Below are 11,426 nucleotides of genomic sequence, written 5' to 3'. Positions count from 1 at the left end.
CTCGTCAAGAAGTACAGATGCTTCTGGCACTAAGAAGAACTTTTTGTCCCACTACAGAACCTTTTTATTTGGAAGGAACGAATCTAAAAGATGTTTTTCCGCAAAATGATCAAGAAATAGAATTTAACCTTATACTATAACTGCTACTAAGATTATAACAGCTAAAAATTGGGGAGGGGGAAAGCATATCTCTCACTATATCTGAATGGATAGAGAAAATTTGGTACAATAGTTACTATGATTATGGTTTATGGGGAAATGGGTATTTTTTGTAACATTTTGGAACAAGTTTAATGAGAAGATTCGCCTTCATGCTGCTTTCAACCTGCTGTAATAGTATTTCTTCATGCTCTTTATTTTTGGTTTTTTAAAAAAATGTTGCCCATTGTAAATTATGGTTTACTCAGAAATGTACCATTGTTTTCACTGGGACTTAATGGTTTCAGAAAGAATTTGTGTCCGTTTCTTGTTTTTCTATTCTAAGCAATTATCCAAAACAACTCCTGAAATCTAAAACTATATATTAAAGTTCAAACTCGAATACACATATGTGTAACTGAATCCAAAGATGAACTTTTACAAAGCCAAACCTAAAACAGGTTTCAAAATTGTTGGAAAGAATTTTAAAGAATTGCTGGAAAGTTGTTTTTATTCACACACTCAAGCAGATCAGGAACTTTATCTCCTTTTTGTGCCTCCAAAACCTAAGAGAGAAAGAGAAAGATGATCAGTCAATGGGTAATACTTTTAAGAACAGATTGAAGAAATCATTTTATATTATATACATAAATTCTATTAATGTTTACTTGTTTTTAAATTATCCCCCCCACCCTTTGTTTTCAACTGTTCTTATTTTATCTGTAAGTGGCCTTAAGTCACTGTCAGAGAAAAAGGCAAGGAAGAAATATATATATATGTATATATATAAAACAACAACCACCAATAAACAATTAAACATTACTACAAATGTGTTGTGTGGTGTGTGGGTGTATCCTCTCTCATCTATTACAATGTTTAATAGAACTCCATTTGAGTAAATACTGTACACATAAGACAAGACCTTTTGAAAATAGGTGGAAATCCGTTCTACTCGCATATTTTAATACACAAATTTTCTATATTCCAGATGCGAGGCAGTAATATGGGAGAGTATTAAATTATGTGTGCCTTCTCCTACATTATGTTGTACAGTCCATACAAGTTTATCAGCTTGGTGAAAACTAAGCCTAAATCCTATGAAAAATGAGGCAGATGACTTGTCACTTATCTACCCCCAAAGATTTAAACAGGAATTACATTACAGAATGGGAATGTGTGGAAGAATATATGAGAAAACATTGTTCCAAAACAAATTTATTGATATGCATTGCCTAAATTTTGTAAAGCTAAAATATTGGCAGACGTCTTATGGGGGAAACAGAAGCAATATACACAACACAATACAAAAAGAAACAAAAACAAAAGAAGCTGTAAAGTGGTGGAGGGAAGTCACGGATAGGAATAAGGAAAATATATAAACATAGAGATTTACACATATAGTATTGAAAACAATAATTTGGAATGTATTGCCAAGAATGTTAAAATGTGTAACTGAATGTAATAATGCAAATAAAATAAAAATATCATGAAAAAACAAAATTAAAATTAAACAGGAATTAAATGCAATCAATTTCTCTGGACTGCAGTGAAGTGATTAAAGTCACCGCCCCTGAGGTTCACCAGGAAAATAAAGATAACATGGCTTATAACTTACCTGAGGTGGACTTTGTCCCTGAATAAGACGTTGAAGAGCTGTTTGAAGCACCAAATGTAGGAGGTGGAGCAGTTGGACCAGCCCACGTATTATGGTAAGGTGAATATCGGTTATACGTAGATGACCTGTGGTGGGGAGAAATTGATTAAACTATTTAAACTATTTTAGTGACAAATGTCATTTCCCCACCACATGCAATAGCAGTAGTAATATAAATGTTTAAAGAAACAGATAAGCTAGTATAGAAGTGGGGAGGTAAAATATTTTCCCCCTATAGATTTTATTAAAGTTTGAAAGAAAATTAAAAAGATATTGGACGTTTGATATGAACCTTTGTATCAAAAAAGCAAAAACAAAACTAATCTAAATAAAAACAATTCAAAATTAAGAAAAGAAAAAAGAACTGCTGATTCTTTGTCTGTTAACTATATATAGAAAATTATTCCAAACATCCACTGTAAGGTTAACACCCTACAATTACACTTTCTATAAACCAATTATTTTCTTCAATCCTTAAACCCAGATATCACATGTTCACTTTATTTTTAGGCAAAAAGTCTATAAGGAGTCTGGTTTTTTTAAAGTGGAAGGTCATATAATGTGAAACTCACCAGCAACAAAGGCACTGTAAACCCAGAAACCACCCCTTTCTTTTAAAAAGGTCACTATAGGAAAAACACATTTATATATGCAAGTGGATATTCAGTAATTTTGGAAAGAGCCATAGCACAGTGGCAGATTCTATATCCAGCATCCTGAGGTAGGGCTGGGAGAGAACCCTGCCTCAAACCCTAGAAATATGCTACCAGTCAGTGTTGGGAATACAGAGGTAGGACTGACATATAAAGCAGCTTTCTAGTTCCTAACAGCAACAAATTACAAGTAAACTTTCCTATGGTTCCATTAAAATAATACACTTCAATTTAACAAAGAACAAGATTGCCAAGGATGGTACTGAGCAATTTATTAATTTTCAAACACAGGAAGTTGATGAACACCCCTAAATCCACCAATGTAACTCTTAATAAAAACTGTCCAAAGAATCAAACTTAGCTTCAGCTTAGAGGAACCTGTTGCCTGCACAGAACAGGGTTAATCTTGCCAGAAGACGTAATTCCCATGAGTAGCTTTGGGATTTTATCTAGTCTCTTAACATGTTAATCAAGGCAGAACCACCACAATAGTTTGCAGAGATATTTATAACAGCATCAAATACTCAGAAGTCTTTTAGATTCAGTGCAAAACCAAGGTCACACAGCCAGTGTAAATAATAGTATTACCTAAGAACCTAAGAAATAAAGTGTCTGTACAAAAGCAAACTAGAAGGCTGTGCTCAGTGAGTTCTTGGCAAATACTAAAAATAACTAAACATTGCAGGAAAATGCCAAAACAAATTGTTGCAAACTCACTTAAATAAGAATCTTAAGCCTTTTTTCTTTTTTTAAGAAAGAGACTTAACATGGTTACTGAGTTGTCATCAACTTCCTTTTTCCTCTGATTTACGTGGGCTGGGATCTTGGCTGTGTTTTGCACTGATAACTGAGCACTGATAAGCTGTTACTTAAATTTCATTCCTTTTGAAGCAGCAGTTAATCAACTATACTACAAAACAATTATGTGGGGGAAACCACAAAGGGAAATGGAGAGAAAAGGGAGGCTTGATAAGCAAAAGGAGCCAAAGAAACCAGAGGCTGGGAAGGAATAACCTGGAATGTAAGATGAGCTAAGAGGAGCTGGAGATCAAATAAGTACCGGTAATTAACAGAATTATACCTGGATCTGGTAATGGAAAGTAGCTAGTTCATAACAAACGAATCCTAATTCATAACAAACAAAACTGAAGAAACATTACTGTACAGTAGTTGTATATTGGAATAGGCAGGCCACAGGAATGCAAGACAAATATTAGACGCTTATGTTAGAAAGAAGGAAGACCAGCTTAAATACGATTTATAGTAACTTGGCCTTTGAATTATTTTATATTTATTTTCAAATGTACCCCTCTCCTTTTTGTTTTTTAGAACTCCCCAAAACAAAAGATAATATGCAACAAGCAAAACACAATTTAAGAATTTTTAGTATTTGAAATATTCTGTTATTTGAAAGCAAAGACCACAATTTAACACCTCAGTTCTCTTGAAGCTGCTGCTTTACAATAAACAGGGTAGCAGGAATTTCTTCACTGAATGATGCAATGTTATGCAACTGCAAAGCAAGGAGCCTAATTAAAAGAGCATTGTATCAAGCATAGCCGATTTCTGTATTCTCTGGTGGCCAATCTAGTTTCCAGGCTGTGGCCCTGAAGAATACTTTGCACACAACCTAACTCCTTCATGGCTACTATAATAAAGTCTCCAAGTGACTACAGGCTGGATCACTATGTACAGAGAAGCAGCACTTCAAGTACGAGATAAATATTTCTCAGAACTTTAAAGCATTTTTTCCTTTTGAAGCTGTAGCATGCTTAATAAAATATTACAAATATTACAAATCATATCATATCAAATGCTGGAAATGCAATATAAATACTGCAGATTTTATGCATCTCTGGAAAATATATATTCCAAATGGGATAAAAACAGATTCTTGAAGTTTTTGGCCTTAGGGATTAATTTTACTATAGATGTTAGGGCTCGTGATTGATTTTGAATATACTGATGATTGTTTTAGCTATACATCAGAAAATTCCAGTTATTCCCCTAATTAAAGAATGGTTAATCAAAACTTTAAAAATTGAATAGATAAATTATCGGATGTTGCATGTAGAAGACAATGTCTCACTTTGGTTTCTTGTCCTTGGGAACGCCATTCCTTTCACCTCTCACACATTTTATGTAAATATATCACCCACCAGGACCAGAAAGTATTGTTGCCAAGAGAAAACAAGGTAGATAGTCTTAGAGCTTACCTTTGGTTGCCTGCCAGGTATCCCAGTAGCCCTCCAGCACCTAACCCAGTCCAAAATCCTGGCCCTGAGTTTGAGTTTGAATTTGAACCAGAATACGAGCCACCAGCATCACCTTAATCCAAATAAAATTATATAGATTTAGATTAAACAATCTTTGAAACAGAAGCAGTGCTGTTATGTTGAAGAAGTTACCAGAGGGCTATTTGCTTTGGAATGTCACTCAAGATCAAGGCTCTCGAATTATTTCAGACGTTGAATCAAGGTCAGCTTAAAAACTCTGAAGGAATGAAGGGGAACTACACTAACAGTTCACACATGCACACTCATAAATACTGTTATGTAATGCTTCCAGATTCACAATGGGTAATATGAAGGCAATTCATCTGATGTTAATTATACATGCAAATCATCATGATGCTACAGTTAACAAGAGACTCCAAATTTATTTATTTATTTAAAAAAGCATCACTGCTATGTCAGCCAACACTGGGTCCCCATTGCTAGAAACTGAAGGGTCTTTTAAAATTTCTAACAGCCTGATCTCAAATATGTTTATTTAAAAGTAGATCCAGAGATGCCACTGGGAGTTACTTCCTAATAAGCTGCTCTTAATGTTTGATGTTTTGGGGCAACCCAGCCAGGTAGACAGTGTATTACTACTACTACTACTACTACTACTACTACTACTACTACTACTGTAGTACAATGGGACCTGCAATATTAGCAGAACAGGTACTACCAACAAGCTTTCCAGTTTGTTTGATGCCTTCTTTTTATTGACTCAGGATCTGCTAATAAAACCTTGTGTTTATTATTTCCAAGATGCAATGTAGTCATTCTTAATCATTCTTTGACCTTCTGAGGTTACTCTACTCCATTTCATTGACTTGAGATTTGAAAGACAGTACAGTGACAACATAATATACCTGCATCACTACCAGCCACACATCTTGCCACAAATAGTTATAAATATAGAGGTAGTAACTAAGAGGGTATAGAAAAGATTATCTACAGAAAGCAAGCCACACCTACAAGCAATGAAGCATCCAGATCTCCTTCTGCATTGCAGACTGGTAGAAGATGAGAGCTCAGGCCCACATGAGTGGCATACTCTATTTCATATCCTCTTACCCTCTCATGGGATTACTGTTTCCCACCCTTTTGGTTTAGAATAAACCAAATCAAGAGTAGAAGGAACTGTCATAAGAATGAAGTTCTACAGAATATAATAATGTCTTTTACAGACCTGAGGACTGAGAACAAGAAATGAACAAAATTCTACAATGCAGTACTACTTACTGTCCAGCTTTGGACAAGATCTCTCAATGCCTGTGTTCCTATTGTCATATACAAGAGAGAACTTTACCTGTGAAGTCTGATTTAAATCCTGGAGGAGGTGTGAAGTCTGATTTAAATCCTGGTGGAGGGGGACTTCGATTATCCTGCCCATAGGTTCCTGGATAACCATCACCGTGAGAGAAACCATGTTGTGGCCGGTTATCACAGAGGAACAGCTTGTAGACGCCGTAAACAAGGCCCACAAATAATATTAAGAGGATCACTCCAGCACCTGAGCCTAATGAATCATGAGATGTTGTGGAATAGTAACTCCCACCAAAGGAATTCGCTTTCTGCTGTCCTTCCTTGGTTAATTCTAATGTGTACTCCAAGCCACATGATCCTTTTAATATGTAAGGGTCATCCGGGTAATCGTAGCCTTCACAGCTTACTTCGATTTTTCCAAAGCGATATGAAATATCCATGTGTGCTTTACACTCCCACTGAAAAAGGAAACATCATTTGTTATTTTTGCTTCCTTTTAAGTAGAATAAAATAAACTACAGATACCAATGTGCCTGTCCACAAGTGGACTAGATATCCATGGACTCCCCCTCCCTGCCCCTTAAATGTATGCTAGATGACCTTATGGAGATCTGACTGAGCATACAGGGAGAGAAGGAGAAGTCCTGTGATATGAGAGGACTTCTGCTCACATGACCGTGGATCTCACCAATAATGTTATTTAAAAACAGTGTAACATACACAGCATTTCTGTTTCCTGCAGATTGGGAGCAAGTTCTCAAAAGGAATTTCACAAGAAAGTAACACTAAATAAAATTGGACCACATTCCTTGTAATAAGACTTTAAACATGTATTCCCTGAGTTCTGTAGCAGTCAACACCAACTGTTTGACTGCATATACATAGTACTTTTTGTTTATCCCTAGGGATTTTTAAATTTAATAGGATGCATGTATCCTCAAAAGATTAAAACAGCATGTCATTTTTATTATTTTTAATGTTTAAAGTTTTAAACAAAAGTTGGCAGAGGGAGTGTCAAAACTTTTGTTCAGAGTGAAGTAGCATGCATCTCAAACATTCTGTGTCAGCTTCTTCACTGTCTGAGATAAAAAAAGCGAGCCAGAAATGAATATGCCCTTTAGAAGTCACATCCCTTTGGTAAGGAACTACAGTAAGTCTCTATTTCCTAATGACTTGGCACAATGCATTGTCCAATTACAAAAAAGAAAACAAAAACAGTACTTACTGAATTTTTGGCCTAAAGAGTTCAATCTTCCAGGATTAAAAATATAATTACTTTAAAGAATGCAATGCAATAAAGAATTATCCTTATGGAGTTTACTCATATAACATTCAGATTAGAATCGTCAGTCTACTTGTTATTGAAGACTTCAAAATATTCTACTAATTCATTCTTGTGACTGAGGAAGCAGGTTGGTCAACAATCTTGTTCAGGGAATTTTTATTACAATTCAGTTTTTATAAAAGCTGGTATTTTCAGAGTCCCATTAATGAGGGAAACATGTCTTTACCCACTTAACAGGATTCACAAAGTGGCTTGGGGAAGACTGTCAAACAGAAGTACTCTTTAATAGCACCGGAACACTGATTGGGTCTCCAAATTTCTCTTGAAAGTATACAGATTCCCAAGTAACTATACCTGTACATCTTGGCCATCCCAGCCTTTGTTGTAACACTGGACAACCTCGGGGGTGTACGCTGCACATCCAGCTGAGCCGCCAGTACAGTGCAACTGGGGAACTGGAGATGTCCGCCGATAATTTGTAAACCTGCCTGGGTAGAGTGTCAGGGCTTGGATTTCTCGCAACAAAATTTTATCTGGAAGAATGTGGGAGTACAAAAATAGATTGAGAAACACTAGGCAAAAATAGGAATGCAGACTTTTCTTTTTTTAAAAAAATCCAGGATAATCACTAAAAGCCAACAGATAACTTCTCAGTAGAATAATTCCTGTTACCATTTTCCCAATATTTCCCCGCTGCCTATGACAATCCCAAATACTGAGTTAACAAATAATATTACAAAGCTCTCTAGTGTCTGAAAACTAAGCACAGAAAAAAGGATTTTCTTTTCTTATGCTCTACATATATGCTGATGCATAATTACTGGAGGACAGGAAAGCACTGCCTTGCTGGATCATGCCAATACCCCATATCTGCCTTTCTCAAACTTGGATCCCCAATTGTTGTTGAACTACCAACAGCCATCATCCTGGACCACTCGTCCTGGTAACTAGGGGTTATGGGAGTTGTAGTCCAACAACATCTGGGGAACCAAGTTTGAGAAAGGCTGTTCCATATTGTCAAGTATTTTGTTTCCAATATCTGTCAGCCACGTGCTTCTGAAATCTCAGTAAGCAAGATACTGTATGTCTCTTATTTTCTATTTGCTCAGCATAATAATAATCAAATATATATAGTGTTTGGACATGGAGGTTCCATTTAATTTACAATCCTATCTACAATTACATGCGAATAAAGCCCACCAAACTGGAGCACACTGGATCTGAATTCCAAAGTCGATGAAATTCACAGCATTGGGCTGTTACACTGAGGTCCAATTAGCCCACTACCTTATTCATAAGATGCCTCTGAAAGCTACAGCTTTCCCCTGGTCTGACTAGTGATTAGTATGCGGAGAGATACTGTTGCTGAATAGGAAGGTTTCCATGTTGGCACCACAGTTACTGAGAATATGAAAAGACACTTGTTGGATCACACCAAATATTCACTTAGTGACCAGTCAGATGATTCTGGAACTCTTACAAAAAGGCAACTGCTCTCCTGTTTATTTCTCTCCCCCACCCGCACCCCAAAACCCCCAGTCATATTCAGAGACAAACTGCCTCGGAGCCTCCATCTGTCATTTGTTAATTCATTAATTCATAGAATCATAGTACTGTTGAGTTGAAGGGGCTCTGTGGGCCATTTATTACTACTAAGGTAAAGGTAAAGGGACCCCTGACCATTAGGTCCAGTCGTGACCGACTCTGGGGTTGCGGCGCTCATCTCGCTTTATTGGCCGAGGGAGCCAGCGTACAGCTTCCGGGTCATGTGGCCAGCATGACTAAGCCACTTCTGGCGAACCAGAGCAGAGCATGGAAATGCCGTTTACCTTCCTGCTGGAGCAGTACCAATTTCTCTACTTGCACTTTGACGTGCTTTCGAACTGCTAGGTTGGCAGGAACAGGGACCGAGCAACAGGAGCTCACCCCGTTGCGGGGATTCGAACCGCCGACCTTCTGATTGGCAAGTCCTAGGATCTGTGGTTTAACCCACAGCGCCACCCGTGTCCCTCATTACTACTTCCCTTATTACTATTACTTACTACTAAATTTGTATACTGCCCCATACCTGCAGGACTCAGATATTTCACAAGATAAAATTGCAATTTAAAAACATGAAATACATAATAATAATAATAATAAAACGCAAACAACCCAATAACTCCCTAATCCAAAGCATTGTAAAACGGCATCTGGTCCCAGCCCTCTGCAATCCAATGCATTTGTCAACAAAAGCAACACAGCCTATGCCTCAGGCTTACAACCACACCCACCACCAGTCACAGGAGGAAAAAGGGGATGTAGAGGCAAGTGGGAAACGACCAAGCTCAGGCATCAAATTCAAATTACAAATGCCCGCTTGGGCGGAAAGGGCTGTCACCTTTGGACGCCCCGACATGCCAAGAAGAGACACCTTCGGCGTAGCCGGTCCCACTTCTGCCTGCCAAACAAGGAAGCTCCCAAGCAGGGCGCCAAGAGAGCCGCCCTCCCGCACCGAAGGCGTTTCTGAGGTAAACTGCTCTTGAACCTGGAGGCCCTATTTCCCTGTCAAGACTGACGACAGTAGCCTCTGACAGGATACTGTGGCCCTTCCCCCTTCCCCACCCGCCCGCCGCTCCGGCCTGGCCTTACCCTGCTGGGCCCAGCCCCACGCCAGCTCGCTCCCCGTCAGCACCACCAACAGCGGCAGGAGCAGCGGCAGCCTCAGCGGCGCCACCATCGCGGCGCGTCCGCCGACGAGTCTTCTCTCTCAGCGGCTGTGGCGTCGGCGCTCTCCGCGTCTCTGATTGGTTCCCTCACCGGCTCGCGGCTGCTGCCTTCTTCAAGGGTCGAACCTTCTCGACGGCGCAACGGTGTTTTAACCGCCTCGCAGTTGGAGGGGGGGCGGGATTTTGTCGCCCGCCTTTCGCGACTGGAGGGTCATCCGACAAGGCGATGGGATGATTGGCCATTCCGCCCGTCGCCCGGCAATCCTATTCGCTGGCTGGAGAAGCTCCTCTCCTCTCATTGGCTCTGCTGGCCATGGGAGGCGGGGCAAAGCAAGCAGCAGCCGGGAACCAATGGGCTTGTGCAGGGTGTACATTAGAGTGTATCGTCTCTTCCGGTGAGTCAGTGTCAATAAACAAAGGCCGCTTACAGGGTCCCCAACTCTTGTTGGACTACAACTCCCATGATCCCTTTCTATCAAGACCAATCGTCACGGGTGATGGGCGTTGTAGTCCATCGACAGCCGGCGACCCAAGTTTGAGGAACACGGGTCTGGACACGGGAAAAGTTCCCCAGTAATAATGGATTATTATTGTGGTTGTTTGGTGGCAAGCAAGCTGGAGTCTTGTGGCATCTTACACACATTCAGCACACTGTGGCTTGAGATGTTGTAGGCAGGGCTATACTTGCACAAATCCATGAAGGAAGCACAACAGACATATATGATGCAATCTATTACTCAGCTGTGCAATGCACTGTATGATTCAGTTAAGGTTGTGAACAGTGGAGGTTTTTTAAAAAGAACCTGGCCTTTTAGCAGCAGCTTGATCTATGTGTAGTGACATTATAGTAAAAGGTAAAGGACCCTGGATGGTTAAGTCCAGTCAAAGGTGACTATGGGGTGTGGCACTCATCTCACTTCAGGCCAACGTTTCTCCACATACAGCTTTCCGGGTCATGTGGCCAGCATGACTAAACTGCTTCTGGCGCAATGGGACACTGTGACGGAAACCAGAGCGCATGGAAACGCCATTTACCTTCCTGCCACCTATTTATCTACTTGCACTGGTGTGCTTTCGAACTGCTAGGTTGGCAGGAGCTGGGACCGTCACCCCATCATGCAGATTTGAACCGCTGACCTTCTGATCAGCAAGTCCAAAAGGTTCAGTGGTTTAGGGCACAGCACCACCCTCTCCATTTGACATTTACTTGACATTATAGTAAAAGGTGTTGGCTCCTTTATATTAAGTAATTGCAATAAAATGATTTTTCCAGTGCCATGGATATTTGACCTTTTATTCCCCACTCCCACACACATTCAATTGTATTAATTAATCTGTGCAGATTTACAACGTGCCTTCCAATTGCTTTATAGAGCATACACAATGCCACCTTTTAAAAAAACACCACATTATACACATATATTTGTTGAGAGCTGTTGTGAATGTCCT

At 39.5% G+C, this 11,426-nt stretch overlaps 1 protein-coding gene across 1 annotated transcript; it reads right to left on the bottom strand.

Annotated features, from left to right (window-relative positions):
- Positions 1-373: 373 nt before the first annotated feature.
- Positions 374-10,163, bottom strand: SARAF (store-operated calcium entry associated regulatory factor). The gene is made up of 6 exons (XM_053370724.1): positions 9,901-10,163; positions 7,624-7,802; positions 6,028-6,442; positions 4,662-4,773; positions 1,754-1,878; positions 374-704 (listed from the first exon to the last, which is right to left on the bottom strand). The coding sequence occupies exons 1-6, from the start codon at positions 9,986-9,988 to the stop codon at positions 679-681; spliced, it is 945 nt and encodes a 314-aa protein (XP_053226699.1). The 5' UTR covers positions 9,989-10,163; the 3' UTR covers positions 374-678.
- Between the last annotated feature and the right edge of the window lie 1,263 nt (positions 10,164-11,426).

Source organism: Podarcis raffonei, chromosome 17 (genome assembly GCF_027172205.1).
Source record: "Podarcis raffonei isolate rPodRaf1 chromosome 17, rPodRaf1.pri, whole genome shotgun sequence".
NCBI classification, from domain to species: Eukaryota; Metazoa; Chordata; class Lepidosauria; order Squamata; family Lacertidae; genus Podarcis; species Podarcis raffonei.
The sequence above is the reverse complement of the archived record's forward strand: the minus strand, read 5'-3'. Positions and strand labels throughout refer to the sequence as shown.

Bases quoted from the DNA above. Each gene is read 5' to 3' on its own strand.
- SARAF (XM_053370724.1), bottom strand. From the start codon at position 9,988: ATGGTGGCGCCGCTGAGGCTGCCGCTGCTCCTGCCGCTGTTGGTGGTG. The intron at 1,879-4,661 runs GTAAGCTCTAAG...TCCCCACCACAG, and splicing joins TACCTGGCAGGCAACCAAAG to GTCATCTACGTATAACCGAT. The intron at 705-1,753 runs GTAAGTTATAAG...TTTCTCTCTTAG, and splicing joins AGGGACAAAGTCCACCTCAG to GTTTTGGAGGCACAAAAAGG.